Raw genomic sequence first — 18,813 nt, forward strand, 5'->3', positions numbered from 1 at the left:
GATCAGTATTTTTTGAACTTGAATGCTTGACTTTAAATTTCTCTTCAACTACCTTGATGATTCTTAATGGAATGCTCAATTGGAGTGATAGGAATATGAACTTGAAAGATGTGGGAAATAAGATTTTTAAATGTGGAAGTTATATTTATACACAACTTACACCTTTTTAGGTTTAAATTTTGAAGGACAACATCGAAGATAAATTTCCTACTTTTTAAAATCCGAACCATTATAATTTAAAATTTGGGCCTAAAATGAATGGACTATGGCACTAGGTTCCATAGTTGAGGAGGTTATGGTGCTAGGTGTCATATTACTATATTTTTGGGTTCAAATTAGGGGTAGTGAGCTTAGGATTGTGCTCAACTTCCAAAAATGGACTTAGACTGAGCACGATTAAATAGGAATCAGAGGCCTGAGGGACAACCACCAAAGTGAGCCCAAAATAAGTGTCAAATTGTGAAATGATACAATTCATGATACTACATAATCTATATTAATAAGACCCTAATGCATCACTTAAAATGACATTTTAATTTTTAGTATTGTGGGGGGAGTCTTAATAATATGTGTCTTTAATACAAGAACAATAAATATTCAATTAAAAAATAATTCGTAATAGTCAAAGGAAGAAAATGATCAACTTTGTGTCAATGACCCATTAATAACCACATTTTTTAATTGCCTCATCATTATTTTTTTAATAAATCAATAATTATAACTACAATATTTAATATTTTGAATGGGTAAATAAATATTAGTAGTAGTGGGCCAAATCTAACATCAACTAGTGGTTTAGTTTTTTGAGATATTTATGAGTAGTGGAGGCTAACTTCTAGGAGAGTCTTATCGGAAAAAACTTCTAGTTAGGCACATGGAACTCTATATTTATTAGCCGATAGGCTTTATAAGGTGGGAACTCCCACTGGTTTCATCTCATGTCAGACGCCGAGATTTTTTTCCGTTCAATTTTGCATTATCAGCATTCTTTCGCTTTGCTTTCTCATTGCATGTGCTTCAATCACATGTTTAAATCAGAAGGCATCAAAATTGTTGAGGATGTGGAGAATCTATTTGCAGCATAAATTGAGAAAATGTTGGGAACTTTTTTTATGTTGGTTTTCAATTTACGATCAATTTGGTGGGAGTGTTGACAATAAAAGCTTCAATACTCTGCAACAAAAGATTCAATGGAAGAAGAAGGGGATAAAACACTTGTGAATTATATGGAAGAAGCAGAGGATAAAACACTCGTGGAATGTTTCACTGTGAAATTGGGCTTCCTGTGAGAATGGTATGCACAATTTATGGTAGAGTTTTCTCTTCTTTTGTCTCTTCTATAATTCTAGGGTCTCTTCTAGTTGAGTTGTTGGATCACTTTTAGGTTAGTTGTATAGAAATGAGGATGATTATGATAAAATCTATCGGTCTCCCATGGTTTCAGGGTTTGTTGAGCCCTATAGCTGCAGTAATCTTCTTGACCACTTAGAGAATAGGGAAATTCAATTTGCTTCTAGGCCTTTGGAAAGGCAACGGATTGAAATTGTTGATTTCAACTATAAATTAGGTCCAATTTTATTAGGGTCTAAAAAGACATACCAGAATAGGGATCATGGTGACGAGAACTTTTTTTATGTCAATTTGCAATTTACGATCAATTTGGTGGGAGTGTTGACGACGAAAGCTTCAATACTCTGTAGCAGAAGATTCAATGGAAGAAGTAGGGGATAAAATGCTTGTGGATTATATGGAAGAAGCAGGGGATAAAACACTTGTGGAATGTTTCCTTGTGGAATTGGGCTTCTTGTGAGAATGGTATGTACAATTTGTTGTAGAGTTCGCTCTGTTTTTGTCTCTTCTGCAATTCTAGGGTCTCTTCTAGCTGAGTCGTTGGATCACTTTTAGCTCAATTGTATAGAATTAAGGATGATTATGATAAAATTTATCAGTCTCTTATGGTTTAAGGGTTTGTTGATCCATATGGTCACGATAATCCTCTTGACCACTTACAGAATAGGGGAATTTGATTTGCTTCTAGGCCTTTGGAAAGGCAATGGGTTGAAGCTGTCGATTTCAGCTATAAATTCGGTCCAATTTTAAGTAGATTAGGGTCTAAAAAGGCATGTCAGAATAGGGACCATGGTGCATGAACTGAAACTAGCCTCTTCAAAGAATGCTTGAGTTTGAATGGTAGTTTATTCGCCACCTGATTCCCGCATTCTGTCGCCATAGACCATTACAACCACAAATGCATTTTGATCTTATTTACCCCATTCTTCCAAATAATGGTGGACTTTCACCCTTATTGCATTCAGGTTCTATTTACAAGAAACATAATACAAGGTCACGGTTTGGTTCCAAATTCAGATGAGCACTTTGGAATAGAGTAAGGGCATCCATCAAAGCATGAAGGATATAGGAATTCCATCAAATGTTGTAGTTGCTTTGGTAGATCCACAAGTAGAAGATGAAAGCATAGACAAGGCGTTCTAATTGTTTGGCAAAATACCTCAAATAAAAGTGATTGCATGGGTTGTAACGAGCACAATATATGCACAAAGAGGATTTATTGAAAGGGCTTTCAAAACTTTCAAAAGTAAATGAAAATGGTAGATGTAGAGCCAAATCACATGCCCTAGCCATCATACCACACTTATGCCAAATGGGGGCACGAGAAAAGGGTATTAACATCCACTATAGCATGAAAAAGTTATAACTGCCCAAAATAGGCCACAACTTAGCAGGGGAGAAGGCATGTGAATTTCTTGAAAAAACACCTCAAAAAATATCATCTTATCAAGTATAATGGTAGAGTAGGGAATTTGATCTCCTCGATAAAAAGTTTATTTAGAAATTTTGTTGTCACGAGTCCATCGATGGTACCTGATATGCTAGAAAAATACTATCATGTATGCATCCAAGGGTTCATGATTTATCACTACTTCTGTGAATGCTGAGAGTTACAAGATTTCATAGTCACAAGAAATCCCTTATGGCTATCTCACATTATTGGGTGTAATTGAAATACAAAGAAGACAACCAATATTGTCATCGAGTCAAATTAGTTTTATGCATACTAAAAGTGAGTTAGAATCCAGAGCAGACCAAAAAGAGTACTTCAACTCTTTGATTTAAATGCACAAGATGCATTACCACTTTTCGTGGTTTTGGGGAAAATGGGAAAGTTGACATTGTGACAATATTTCTCTATCTTGTATTCTTTGATGGATGTCCATACCGTGTTTGATACTCCCATTTTGGCACATGCAGGAAGGATGCTGGCAAATGTTGTAGAATTTTACTTCACACCTACCTATTGTGTTTACTTGAAAGTTTCTAAACCATTTTCAATAGGTACATTTTTTGTGTATACTACAATCACAATATTCCATGTGACCACAATTCTTTGAGGCATTGTTTAAAACAGTTCACCTGCCTTGCCAATGCTTCCACATTTTGCATACATGTCTATTAGGCATGGCTACAACATCTCACAATATTTATCTTTCCTTTGTGCTTTTATGGATGTCCATACCCTATTCTAAAGCCCCCATTTTGGCATAGATAGAGAGGATGCTGGCAAAGGTTGTAGAATTTGGCTTTACACCTACCAATGGATTTTTCTTGAATGTTTCAAGAGATTTTTCACCAATCCCATTTTGTGCATTTCCCACAATCATGACATTTCATAACTTAAAATTTTTTTATGGAATTTTGTCAAACAATTCATGTGCCTTATCAATGCTTCCATATTATGCATACATGCAAATCAGGGCAACTGCAACTACAACAACTGATAAAAAATTTCTATAATGTTTTGATGGATCTGCATCCCTTATTCCAAAGCTCCCATTTTGGCACATGCATGGAAGGCGCTGACAAAGGTATTGGAAGATGGCTTTATACCTACCAACCTACCAATTGAATTTGCTTGAAACTCTCTAAAGCTTTTTTAGCATTTGCTTGAAGAAGAAGAAGAGATTGAGTGTGAGGAAGAACAGGGTTTAAGTGTTCAGCCAACATCAGTGAGGCTATCGGTAGTCAGCCATTGAGTCTGACAGAGGAGAGAACCGATAGAGGTCAAACCGACAGAGAAGAAGTGCAGAAGACTATAGAGAAGACATGCATAGAATCGACAAAGAGTAGTACCGGTGGAGAGCAGTGGTGTAGCAGAGAGGAGAGAACCGGTAAAGTGCAAAAGCGGTAGAAAGCAAAATCAACAAAGAAGGAGAAGAGGCTGAACCGACAAGAGTGCAATAAAGAGTAAGGTTGTAGAAGTGTGAGGGTTAGTAGAGAACCAACAGTGAACTAGATAGAAGATCCAGTAGAGAGATTCACAGAAGTGTTACAAAATCCATTTGTAACAAGAAGATAACTTTGGTATAAAAACATGATTTTGTATTCACTGAGTTGTAGCGCAGTGCAGGGGTTGTAGGTCCTTGGTTTGGTGTCCTAAATCAGGGGTTGGTGCTCCTTGGGTTGGTACACTAAAATAAGGGGTTGGTGCTCCTTGGGTTGGTGCCCTAAATCAGGGGTCGGTGCTCCTTGGGTTGGTGCCCTAAACATTGTAATCATAAATTCATTGTGAGGCTGGATTGGAGCAATAGACTCCAAAAACATTTCTCACCGAGGTTTTTCCCATCTTGGGTTTTCCTCGTATATGCTGGTGTTATGTGATGTCCCCTTTATGTGTGAGTGGACTATGTTATGTGATGTCCCCTTTATGTGTGGGATGGATATTATTAGCACTGCTTTTGGTTGTGATGCACATTCCGCAAATGTAAGGACCCATCAGCAAAAGAAGGTGAGACCTGCTCCCAAGACTGAAAATGGGAAGAAGAATGTGACCAAGCAGGTATGGAGGAAGAAGCATGAAGATGAAACCATGGTGATATCTCCTAAGGCTTAAATTTATCATTCACCCCCTCAGTGAATAAAAACATATGAAAGAACAAGTTGTTGCTAGTATGAAGGAGGAAATGAGAAGATAAGTGTGGGTAGAGGCTGCCTCGGCTACACACCTACAAAACAGAGTTGGATCACTATTGCATGTGTCAATAGATGAAGATTAATAGTTGGAATCATATGCAAAGTGACACAAAATGTCAGGAGTTATAGAAAGGTGCTCTGGTAGTGATGATGGACCAGTACAGGAAACTGGTATGTACATGATGTTACTGGTATGAATGCTAACAAGTACTTGCAGGTTATGTAAGACAATGAGGTTAGAGATCATTGCATTAGCCCCGACAGCATGGAATGAGGAGCTTATGTCTCAGGTGGTGTTGATAAAGACCTAAATAACATATGTTGGCCCAGTTGTTAATCATGCAAGCATGCATGCTTTTGGGCTAACCGGTTTGACTCTTGGCATGATGATGATATTGTATGGCATTGTGTACATCTAGGATCATGTCATAGGTTGTGGTGGATATAATGGAACTGAAAGATCATCAGATGATCACATATGCACAACTCTACCAGTATATGGAGTTGATTGAAGCCTCGGTGTTGGACTTGACAAGCAATGGTGGACATGAGTTGTATGACTCAGGGGGAGTTCAAGTGCTTATGAAGCTGAGCCGACATGATTGAACCTATGAGTGTACTGACTGCCTAAATTGCAAATGATGGAAATTGTTGTAGGAATACCCAGGAGAATTTCATGGTTAAGGGTATCTATGTTTTATTTGATTGGTTGTATTCATAGTACAATCACACTTGATTCTAAAGAAATTTGGGATCAAACGGGAGGTGATGCAGTCTGATTGACAGGTGAGCAATATTCATTAACACACCCTTCTGCAATTGAGTGCTTTAAACAATTAGTATTAGATTTGCATGCTTGATTGGTGTCAATTGATGGTTGAGTCCTCCATCTCAAGAGTTGTGACTTGAGAAGATGTACCAAAGTATGAAGGTTAAAGGAGGAGATGCATCTGGTAAAGAAAAAGGGGAGAAAAAATTATGTTAGTGCCCAGTAGATACAAGGAGGAGTGATAACCTGACAGTGCCCTTTGCCATTGTTGTTAAAGGGGGAGAAAGATTCTATAGTATACCACATACTACATGTGTGAGAATTCATGGATTATACAAAGGGGGACAATTTGGATCACACAAAGGGGGAGAGAGACTATGTAGTATGTCAGATACTACATGTGTTGACAACAATGCGAAAGGGGGAGATTGTTGGCATTGTGTTGTCATTGATGTCAACCGATATAGAAGGACAACCGGTATGGGAGTATTGTTGACATGCAGTCATTGATGTCAGCTAGTGTTGCAGGTCATCGATAAAGAAGAGAATGTCATTAAGAGGAATGACCACTGGAGTCATCGGTACACAAGTTAGTGTTTGACTTGTGTGGATGAAATGGACAGGTTACCGGTACAGTCTATCACCAGTAAGGAAAGGATGTCAACTGGTAAGAGTTGTGTTGATAGTGAGTAGTTGCCAACCAACAAGCTTATGACGAGTGTACAAGCAGGATGAGCAAGGTGCTTGAGTTGTTGTTTGTGATGAAGAAGCAGAATGTTACCTATATCACATCAACATAGGAGGAGAAGGATGTGCAGATCATCGGTATGCTGTGTGGATGCAGAACAACATGAATCCCACTAGACAAAGATGCAGTCACCATGTGAAGAGATAAATGACAGTGAATGTGCCCACACCGGATCGCATGTGCCTGTTTTAAGATATGTTGCACAAACAGGGAAGCCACATGAGTGCATGGCAAGATGCAGATGACAAGGATCTACTCCCATCAGTAAGTGGAGCTTATCTCCTATTATACAAAGTATGCATCATAGTTCTATGAGATAAGATAGAAGAGTCAAAGGCAGGTGTTTGAAGGCTCACACCAGATCTACCGATGAATCACAAAGATGCCTCAAGTGCATGAAATCAGGGATATGCACTGGATCGACAGAGAAGGCATGTTGAGCTGCCAGAACAGATGAAGAGTGATGGGTTTGTCACTTTGACAAACCGGTTGAGATATGGTCTGGGCTGATGAAGAAGAAGGCAAGGCTGGGCAGCTGCAGATAGAGGATAATGGCTGGATTGAAGAATGGAGTCATTTGAAGGTTGATGACATGGTGTCATCAAGGTGTTTACTGGTATGTATGTCCACCAGTAATATGGACAAGGTGTAGATGCAGAAGACTCCCATCTAATGAAGATGTGCATAAGGTAGGTTAGCAAGGGTGCTGACCGGTTGAGTGTTCCACCAGAAGAGAAGAAATATGCAAGGATAATGACAGACCAATTAGGGGTTTAACCAGCAGAGATAGTAACCCGGTAGAGGAACCTGGTAATGGAGTTGGTCAGTGTTCCAATCCATACCAACATAGATGTTTAAGAAAAGGTGAATGTCGACATAGTTGCCACGTGGAGATGAAGTGGCATGCATGCACATGTCGGTGTGATGAGTCGGTGAAGTGTCAGGCGGAGAGGTAGCTGGCGACAGGTCGACATTTATGTTGATTGCGAGATTCACGAGATGCACTGCAGAGGTTTGCGTCTCGAGGTCAATGGACAACAAAGATCCAACACAAACTATTTGAGCAGATCGAGGAAGGTGAAGGAAACTACAAAACCATTCTTGGTGATCGACCAAGAAATCCGCTTACAGGTTAAGAGTAGGATGCTAAAAATAGAAGGCAAGTTCTACAAGGCATGAAGATGACGAGGTTGATTGATGAGTTATAGTTCATCAATCTAGGCGATCAGATCAGATGAGATCTGATTGGATTTGGTTTGCCTCGAGGTTGATAAGGAAACCCTAACCACTTGGAATTTGAATTGGCTTTTGGCGAGAAAACCAGTTTATACATATGGAAGCCAAAATCTTTGAAGGGTGTCGCTGGATGAGAGAGTATTGCTGCTGAAGGAGTGAAATCAGTCAAGTGCTCATCAAGAAGAAGAAGAGACTGAGTGTGAGGAAGAACATGGTTGAAGTGTTAAACCAACATCAGTGAGGCTACCGATAATCAACCATTGAGTCTGATAGAGGAGAGAACCGGTAGAGGTCAAACCGACAGAGAAGTGCAGAAGAGTGCAGAGAAGACATACATAGAACCAGCAAAGAGTAGTACCGATGGAGAGCAGTGGTGTAGCAGAGAGAAGAGAGAACCGGTAAAGTGCAGAACCAATAGAAAGCAGAACCAACAAAGAAGGAGAAGAGGCTGAACCGACAAGAGTGCAGTAGAGAGTAAGGTTGCAGAAGTGTGAGGGTTAGCAGAGAACTGACAATGAACTGGATAGAAGATCCAATAGAGAGATTCACAAAAAGTGTTACAAAATCCATTTGTAACAAGAAGATAACTTTGGTATAAAAACAAGATTTTGTATTCACTGAGTTGTAGCTCGGTGTAGGGGTTGTAGCTCCTTGGGTTGGTGCCCTAAATCAGGGGTTGGTGCTCCTTGGGTTGGTGCCCTAAAATCAGGAGTTGGTGCCCTAAACATTGTAATCAGAGATTCATTGTGAGGCTGGATTGGAGCAGTAGACTCCAACAACATTTCTCACGAAGGTTTTTCCCATCTTGGGTTTTCCTCGTATATGCTAGTGTTATGTGATGTCCCCTTTATGTGTGAGTGCATTTGTGTTAGTCTCCCATCTAACCAGTAAGTCTGCATTCAGTTAGATCTGTTAATCGGTATACTAACATAGGATAGTTAAAGGGAAAAGTTTGAGAACCACTGATTCACCCCCCTCTTAGTGGTGCATTGTGTCTAACATACTACTCTCTCAATAGATGGAGATTTATTGATTAACAGAGTAATGTTCAATATTGGGTGTGTAATAACCATGCCTATATCCTAATTATTGTAATCATCTTTGAGTATGTATTAAGATATGGCAATGCTCTTTAGAGATTCATATATAAATGTTATCATAATTATGTGTACTAATAAGGTTGATGAATATGTATATCTTTTTTAGATCATCTATCAAGGAAGATGAATTCAATTCTTATTAAATAGATTGTGGACATGTCATCTTGATGCACTCATTGTACTTATGTGCTCTTGTTTCCTTAGTATGCTCTTCTATGCTTTTGCGAGCTTAATTATGTATTAGTTTATTTTCAATGTGTATTTTATGTATGTATTGGATAGATGTCGAATATGGATAAAAATAGAAGGGTGAATTTTCATAGAAGATTAAGTCTCGAGTCTCTTCTTTAACTCATTTGTAGGTAGTTGGCCCTAAAATATCTTTGGACAAAGTTTTTATTGATCTCTTAGTATGTGCTTGCTAATTGAATCATTGCAGTTTCACTCTCTTTCATATCTTAGTGTTGTTACAATAACATATTATATTTTAGATACACTAAGTTGCACCAGATTTCATCCCCTAGCAATTTCAAGTCACTAGATGTCCTCGTGCAGGGTTGGCGGTTCTTCATGCCATTAAGAACTCTAGGGAAGTGTAAATGCTTCACATTTGGGTGGTAAAGCACTCTGATAGTGTTCTCACCCATGGCATGTTTGTGGGAGATAGATGTTGGGAGCCCATGTCAGGAAGATTATCAACTATGTTTTATATATTCAATGTAATCGATCCTTGGTCTTTTGTAACTAAAATATTTTCCTTATGTTTTGCCAATTCTCATGGTTCATGTATTAAAACTTTGTGTCAAATTATAACATTATGTATCTACTCCTTCTCATATTGAGAAAAATGGTCTAATTAATAAATTGTGTTCTTATTAATGTGTAACTATGTATAAAATTGTCTATGTATTTAGAGTATATTGAGCAAGTTGTATTAATTATGTGTATTTGGTGTATTTTGTTATTTTAATAATATGGAGGTCCTTGCACTTTGGGAAAGTATTTCACAAAATATGAAGGGAAATGTTACGCATTATGCAACATAATTATTGGGGCTATGTAGTTTATATGAAAATCTTATATTTAATGGTACGAGAGCACAACCAAAATCATGTAGCATCACACACAAAACTTATTATGGCCAACGTGTAGTGGACTATGTTATTTGCTCATTTAATTATATCCCAATGCTAATGGAGTCAGTGATTGGTGACTTACCAATAGAGTTGAAATCAAACCATAATTCAATATATGTGGGTAAAAGTACAAAGTTGTGTCACATTTTTATAAAAAAAATGGTCAATGTTGATGCTACTTTTTAAATTAAATCAATAGAAATTGAAATATATGTTTTGAATTTTGAAATGATGTAAACTAATTAAATTTAAATTCTTTTGTCTATTTTATGTTTGTAGTTTTAACAAAAATTTAAAAAATATTTGAATGTAGTTTTCAATAAAGTAAACACTATAATTTAGTTGGTGATAAAATGCTGAAATTGAAGTTACACAAGTTGCCACACTTTATTTCCTAAATTTTACCCATTTTCTTCAATTTTTGTGTGTATATTGATAACTTGAAACTTTAGTGCATGTATTTTTTTCTATTTTTTATAGATATATATTTTTCAATAAATTTGAAAAGTTACATGTGCTGAAATATAACTCTTTCCAATCGTCACCACCTTTTTTCTTTATTATTTATCCAAATTAGAAAAGAATTATATCATCTTGACATAGGTTCTTTTATCTATTGCATCATGTTTTTTTCAAAAATTTTAAGTAAATTTTAGTATTTTTCTTTGGCAAGATAATCAATCTTATATTTTAATGTTGATGACCTACTTTCAATAAAAATAAAATATAAAATATAAAATAACTAACTAAAATATTAAAATTTATATATTTTGGAAAATTCACTTACAGATCTATTTTTAAAAAAAATTTATTTATAAGAGTAGGAGTTGTTGAAACAGTGAGTTTTTTTTTTTGGTAATTAGACCCGAAGTGGTATAAAATATACATTTAGTAGACATTTTCAATTGGAAAGGTTGTGGCCCATATATAACTCACCTTTAATGAATCTATATAGACCATATGTTTGACTAAAATTAATTTTTAGTTAGAATTACTTAAATTCACTTGTGCTAATAAGTTGGCCTGAAACGTGACACAGTTTTGTGCTTTTACCTATGTAAGACTCAACATCCACATAAACAATCAACAAGATGAACACACCCACTTCAATTGAAATATAAAGTCTTTGTAGGGTAAAATCCTCATGACTCAAGACAATAGTAAATTCTTCAAGGCTTCCCTCAAACATTTTTTTCAAGAATATGAGAGTTATGCAACTCGTATGTGTAAAGTGGAAAATTTGATTCTAGTGACTCCCCACCTAGGAGAGAGAAAGGAAGCCACTAGGATGATTTTCACTTGGGAGGAACTTTACATTCAAAAGAGGGGTTGAATCCACTAGATCCAAATCCGAGGGAAACAAGAATGTGAATTTTGAGTGGATTGCAAGTGATTGAAGTGTGATTTACCCTCTTTTGTAAATGAGAAAGTTGGCTTGTTGACTATGTGAAAAAAGAGAAAAGAAATGAGTGAAATGAGGTGCTACCAGTTCAGGATCGTGCTGTAACTTCGAAGTTGAGCTAATTAAATTGACGCGGATTTGTCCCACAAATTTGGAAAAAAGTCGTCGGGACCGTGGCGAGAATGTACATGGTCTGCCACAAAATCTGCGAAATGAAAAGGGTTCTTTCGTCTCTGCAAATGAAGCTTGAACCTGCAATTACAGCTGCACACCTGCAACCTACACACACAAAGAGAAGGAAAGGGGGTTGTGGATAGGGGTTTGCCTTAGTCAAACCCCAATTGAGGAATCAACCTAGAAAGAAAGTAATTGCAAATGCTTGAATGTAAACAATGGAGATGCATACCTTGTAGATCTGCAACTTGTTGATGATGATTGCTTTGCTTCTTGAATGTAACCACAAGTGTTGTATGAAATGGCATGTAACATGACAAAACCCTAACACACACACATGCTTGCAAATGAATGTTGTAATGTTGCTCCAATGGATGAATGAGGAAGATTTGAATGCTTGATGATGACCTTGAAATCTTGTATCTTCTCCTTATGCTCTCTATCTCTTATCCCCTGTTATCCGTCTATGCGCTATCCATCCGTCCTTGAATGAGGGTGTTGAATTCCCTTTTATACATGCCTCAAGGATTAACTTTCAACCATCGAAGGCCGACAAAGTGGAATAAAAAACCCCAAAGACAAGAAGTGCATAGGAGATCGGGTAACCCACACATAGGACCACCCTAGGAGGTGGGGACAAGGGCGCCACACCACTATCCTAGGGGGACAGGGGCACCACACCCTTGTCTTGCCCTATTTTGGGGCCCAGACAGGGTTTAGAGCAAATACAAGACGTGAAGGAGGAAGGGAGAAGGGGTGAAAATGCAGAAATAGGTCTTGGTTAGGGAAGAAGGTGCCGTCGCCAAGGTGAGGACCCCAAATGTGGTTAAAATTGTAGGGGTAACAATTTTATGACACTACAGTATGGAGAGACATCTAATAAAAAAAATATTGAGTCCCTTACTACACAAGGTTTTAAGTGCATGCAAAAGGGATATAGCAAAAAGAGAACCTAAAAATGGAGGTAGGTGGAAAGAATCTAGAAACATTTAATCATAGACAATCTTAACACTAAGACTCTAGTCCCATACAAAATTTTATTAGTTGAAACAAGTGCTTTCCCTTTGAGAAAAATGGCAATGGTCTAGATTTTAAGCTACCTAAAAAAGACCAAAAAATTTGGAGAATCATCGTTGATCTAAGTTGGTTATTGAGAAAGAGCTAAGTAGAAGAAATAGTTCATATAGATGAAGTAGAATAAGTGGTTAGATAAATGAGACATCAAAGAAGAAATTAAAAAGTATGTCAAAGCAAATTTAAGAGTACTATGTAGACAAAGAAAATTAGTTGGAATAAAGCTTATTATATTAAAAAAATTTACTTGAAACCATGATCAAAAAGCTTACTTAGGAGTTGATATTAAGTAGAAAGCAAAAACGTTGATAGCTCAATTAAGGACTAGCTCACATCATTTGGGTGTGAAATTGACAAATGGCAACACCTAAGAAGGGGAAAGGCCAACATTCCTATTTTGCATCAAGAGTATGGCGGAGATATACATATCGTAGCTTGATCTACAAAGACATTCATATCAATTATGAAGAAACCTTAATAGACAATCTAAATACCTTGTTTATAAAAATAAGATTGGACAAAACTTTATCAAACTTTTTAATCAACATCCAATATACTATTTGACAAAATAAATTGACATCTTCATTAAAAAAAAAGGGTACATAAAAGGAGACTTACGTACTAATATTGATCCAATAGATTACTTTGATATCAAGAATATTATTAAAATCTTTCAATCAATGCATCCATACATTCGAGAGGTATTTATTATTATTATTGTATATGCTGAATAGATTGCCACTCACTCTCAATCATGGTAATTGTCCGGATGTTATGGTCCACAAGATGGCACTTCAGTCTAATACTCAGAAAAACAAATATAAAATTATAGCAGTGGACGCAAACCTGGGATGTAGTGTAGCGTTGCCTACGTTGAAAAGCTGACGCTATAGTCACCGTGCGTGCTATTCGCCAAACAATATATATGCGTCATTCTTTCGGGAGATAAAAATAAGACAATATTATAACCAAGAGACGAAGAACACGTGGTTACAGAGAGACTTTGAACATGCGCTGCTTACAAGTTTACCTCATTTACGGAATCTTCAAAACTACCTAGCCAATGTCACAAAATATGCCACGATATCGTGAATGCTTTGAACTTTGCGCATTGCTGTTTGCATTTGAGCCAATTTTAACTCTTACAAATCCAAAAAGACAATAATGATAGATACGCCTTTCGCAGGGGGGAAATTTGGTCCTTTCCCTCAACATTCTATCAGTTGACACGAAACAAATTAGGCATGGCTGCGGCGCCGGCCTCCTGTATCTGCAGCGGAAGAATGGTAGAGGATTTAAGGTTTGGTCGGACATTTGTGCAGGGAAACCTGGCGTCATTTGATGGGGGGCTTTGGCGCTTCAAGGTAGGAAGCAGAAGAAACTCTGGCCGTATAAAGGTTCAAGTTGGGGCTGAGCCACGAATGGTGCCCGTGGAAGAGGCCTTAGCCATTAGGAAAAAGGTTTCCAATGGTTCTGTTGGCAAGGGACGTGCGGTTTCCAACGGTTCTGTTGGCAATGGACGAAAGATTTCCGATGGTTCTGTTGGCAATGGACGTGCAAATTTAGCGGTATTGCCACAGAGGAGGAGAATTTTGCCGGAGATAGATGGGAAAGAAGAATTGGTTCTAGACGAAGGTTTCAGCTGGTCAAGGGAGGATTACACGAGGCTTGAGAGGACCATTGATGTGTGGACGTTTGTTGTTTCTCTAAGAGCCCGTGTGTACTTGGATGAAGCCAAATGGTCTTACATTGGCGGCTTCTCTGAAGTAAAACAGGCAATTCTTTCTCACCAATTCCATATTAATTATTCTTGTTTATCAAATTGAGCTAGTTCTCTCTTAATCACAGCTTCTGGATGTCAATCTAAATCTCTCAAGTAAAATGTAGAGTTATCTAAAGCTTACAGTGGTGGAGATAACTACACATCCAACATCCACATGTCGTAAATTTGGAGTGAAATACATGTTAGTTTCAGTCCTGGCAGTTTGTTAAAGGAGGCCTCCAATAAGTGTCAAATAACTTAATTTATTTTTATATTGAATTCCTTGATTAGTGGAGCTTGATATGCTTCTTTGAAGCTATATATTGTAATCGGCTTCAATGAAAAATATAGGCTGTTCAATTTGTATGTATTTCTTTTCTATACTTTTGTTATTTTTGATAATTTTATCATGGTGTCAGGGCTAGATTGGGCTTTACTCCATCATAAGAGTGTCTAGGAATATGAGAACATCTTGAGAGCTCTTGTAGAGAGAATAGTGTAATTATGATTTGTGGATGTGTTTACCTTCGTCCTTGAGTGTACGTGCAGCAGCATAAGAAACAACAGTGTTTGCAACGTAGGGCTTTTGTTTGAAGGTGTTGTTGCTGTGATTTGCTAGACTGTAAATATGAAGAGACAACCATCCTAATGGTTGTTAGATATGCCGGGATTACCAATGAACATACAAAAAAGGTTGTCAGAAGAAATATAGATTCCTTGACTTGCCTCCATTTGGGTAATGGAGGAGGAGAGGTGGTTGAGGTCTCAAAACGGGCATTAGTGTGTTTATTTGATAGTTTAGTGGACATTTGGCCGTAGGAAGGGTGTTGGAGATAACTACACATCCAACATCAATTTGCTTGTGTGCTATCATGAATTTGGAGTGAAATATGTGTTAGTTTCAGTTCTAGCAGTTTGTTAATGAGGACTCTAATAAGTTTTAAATAAATAAATTTGTTGCCATCTTAGTTCCTTGATTAGAGGAGTTCACTGTGCTTCTTTGAAGCTATATATTATAGTCAAATTCAATTAATAATATAGGCAGTTCAATTTGTATGTTTTTTGTATTGCACTTGTATTGGTGATGAAACATTCTGCTGCCCATGCTACTTGCTTCTTGCGGAAAACCCTTTCCATCCTCTTGGCTGATATTTCCATGGTTCCTTTGCTGGATAATTCATGCAACACTACCCTTTTCCCATTGTGTTTGAGAGGGATCTCCATCTTACAGTGGCTGGTTTCATATTTATCGATTGTATACAGCCATTGGCAACCTAGAACCATTTCCATGTCAATGCCAATAACATAAAAGTCATCCTTCAATTTATATTCTCCCATAGCCAACTCCATTTGAGGTATTTTTTGAGTGCAAGAAAGTGTGGTTGCACTAGCTACCTTCACTTCAAACCCTTCAATTGGAATTGTGTTCAAACCAAGTCTCCTTACCATTTCTTCATTGACATAATTGTAGGCAGCTCCACTATCAATTAGGATAATTACTCACTGCCCTTTCAAGACCCCCTTAATGCGGAATGCACTAAAGCGTGGTTCTCTGGTAAGTGTAACAAGTGTGCCTCCGTCAGGTGCCTCATTCTTTTTTGTTTAATTTTCAGGATCAGCCCCTTCACTTTCCGTATCATTATCAGAGATTACCTCAATGTAATGCAATTGATGTTTTCCTAAAACATTGATGCCCAGGCTGCCATGATTCCTTGCATGTGAAAGACAACTTCCTTCTCCTTTATTAGTTCCTACTGATATCCATCTGTTTGGGTTTTGATATAGGCATTCTAGGAGGTATTGAGCTCCTTTGAAAATATTTTTTTGGTCTGCAAAGGTAGGGCTGCCCTCTTACTGCTGAAGCTGTCCCTGGCCACAGAATCTTCTAGGTTGAGGTCTGTTGTGATGGCCTCCTGAAAGGTGGTAGGATTTAAGGCTTTGAGTAGCCCTTTGAGTGGTTCAGCTAAGTCTTCAGCAAAGAGTACTATAAGCCTCCTATCCGTCACATTTGGCATGATTACAACAAGTTTCTGAAATTCTGAAACACACTCCTCCACCTTGCCTTCTTGCCTCAGTTGAGCTAGATTCCTAAAATGCACCTCTGGGTCAGTTCTATCAAACCTTTCAATCAGCCTTTTGACTGAACTCCTCAATGGAAGTTATTGCATCGTGCCATTGAGTCACAATCCCATGGTACCACCATTCATGGGCAAAGTAGCGAACTTGAGAGCTTCTTCCTTGAGCATGGGGTTTAGGGAGAAGTATCTAGTTTCTGCTTTCATGACCTCGATGATGTCTAATTTGTATCATCAAAATTAGGGATTGTGATTTTCCCTAAACAATGTTGGATGTCTTTTCTTTTGTCATACCCTTTCCTCCTATGACCACTTCTTGATTTCAGACTACAATATTTTGCAAAGGTCATATCATTCTTGATGGCTGCACTTAAAGAATGATATTCAGCATGGAGCTGATTCATTCCACTAACTTGGTCCAGTTGATATTCATTAACCTCCTCATTTGTCAAAAACTTCGCTCTAAAAGATTTGGTGTTGACTGAAGATTTTTCTTTATTTGTAACTGTCTTTCCCCCAACAGAATTACTATCTTCCCCTTTTTCATAGGCAGGTTTGTCATTGTTTGGTTACTGTTTATAGTCTCTCCACAACTGCGCTACATCCCTTAGGGTTTTAGATATGTTATTATGGAGTTCTTCAGATCTTCTGAAGAAGGCCTTAGCCTCATCATCTGTATCAGCCATGCTAGATTCTTTTCTTTTCTCTCTCTCAAAATATCTTTATGTTCTATCACTCATTCAACCTCCCCACAAGTTGGCAGGAGTTGAAGCTCTGATACAATTGAAAAATTTTGACTTGTAAACAGAAATTTAAACAAGAGGAACAATAATCTCTAACATAGAATTTAGGACACAAACAAATCAACTGAGATTTATTATGAATTTGCAGAATTTTGGTACAGCTAATATAGTTTAGGAAACAACACCATTAGACTTATATCTTCAGTACATGTAAAATCTCAGGTCTTAGTAAACTAAAATACCCCCGTCTTGCCTATTTATATAACAGTAATATGAGAATTTTCCTTACATATAGGCCTTTGAGGATTCCCGACACTCCCTTATGAATTTGTTCTTGTTACTAGCGCCAGAACTGGCCTTGCTTGTTGAAGAAGTGGCAAGGGTGATCGTTCAACTTCAACATGCTTGCCATGACGTTAACTGCTGTAGACTCTACCCATGGTGTAGCTGCTCGGTTGCGTTGGTCCAGGGAATGGATGGATGATATGAGTTGTGTTGGAAGGCGCAAGTAGTGATATGTATCACAGGGTTCCGCCTTATTGCTGGCAGCCTGGCACGATCAAGATGTTGCTCGTTCCTTAGAATGTTAATGACCACTGTGCGCTCTTGCTTCCTGCCAATGTTGTCACACGACCTCTGCTAACTCAGTGCCTGTGTGAGATACCAGATATAATGGAGGAATGATTAGAGTTCTCACAGATTGCTCAAAATGAAACAATGGAGAGAGTGGGGGTGTCATCCCACGTCACTAGATTATGTGGATGATCATCCCCACAATCAGCATTGTGCATCTCACTGTTATTCCAAATCCAAGCATGCTCCAACCTTCATCTTTACACCAATATATAGGTGCTGATGCCTCATTAGGCTGTACCGTGTTGAGAAGCCGACCTAAAGTCGGTGATCACAAACAAACAAAAGCAAATAATTTAACTCCTAAGCTAGGTCGGCCAAGCCCAATCTAGGAAATTTTTAAACAATTTTATTTGTTGAAAATTTCCTTTTTATTACAAAACGATAAAATCAAAAGTGCTGAGCTGGGTGTTATGAAACACCGTGCTCCAGTTCATTACACTAAACTTGGTGCCATTCCTAGGAGGACGATTTCAACATTTGTTGTTCATTTTGCCTTGATTTGCTATGTATAAATCCTAGGGTATTAATCTGATTTGGGACTGCAGCATTTCTGGGCATGTTTGTCATGTTTTTGCCAATGTTTGGATGTACTTTCAGACTTTTATATTCTGACTTATGACAGCAGAGTTATCATCAAAATTTCATCCTTGTGGCATGCATTTATTGTTCATATATTCTTTATCTCATGTTGTATTTCATCTCTGATATTGGGCAGACCATGTGGTATAATAATATGATGTGTTTGATATTATTTATTGTGTAATATTCCCATCTTTGACCTGGTAAGTAAAGAACAAAACATGTGTGCTCAAGGGTGGTAGCCTTGACCGATCTAAGTATTTAAGAGTTAGAAAGTAATATTAGAAGATTGAGGAGATCATCTTATCCCATAAGGTAATGACAAAATAAGGAATTGATATGTATTCATCTATCAAAGAATAAAGACTTGCAAACTTCCAATTTGCAATG

The 18,813-nt window shown here is 37.7% G+C and overlaps 1 protein-coding gene across 1 annotated transcript in view; it reads left to right on the top strand.

Moving 5' to 3' along the window:
• Positions 1 to 13,646: 13,646 nt before the first annotated feature.
• The window catches only part of LOC131075095 (protein ACTIVITY OF BC1 COMPLEX KINASE 7, chloroplastic), a 160,405-nt gene continuing 155,238 nt past the window's right edge, over positions 13,647 to 18,813 (top strand). Inside the window, exon 1 of the mRNA XM_058011918.2 lies at positions 13,647 to 14,403. Coding sequence (XP_057867901.2) covers positions 13,873 to 14,403 — 531 coding nt within the window. The 5' untranslated portion in view covers positions 13,647 to 13,872. The remainder of the gene's footprint in view (positions 14,404 to 18,813) is intronic.

This window comes from Cryptomeria japonica, chromosome 3, assembly GCF_030272615.1.
Source record: "Cryptomeria japonica chromosome 3, Sugi_1.0, whole genome shotgun sequence".
In the NCBI taxonomy this organism is placed as follows: Eukaryota; Viridiplantae; Streptophyta; class Pinopsida; order Cupressales; family Cupressaceae; genus Cryptomeria; species Cryptomeria japonica.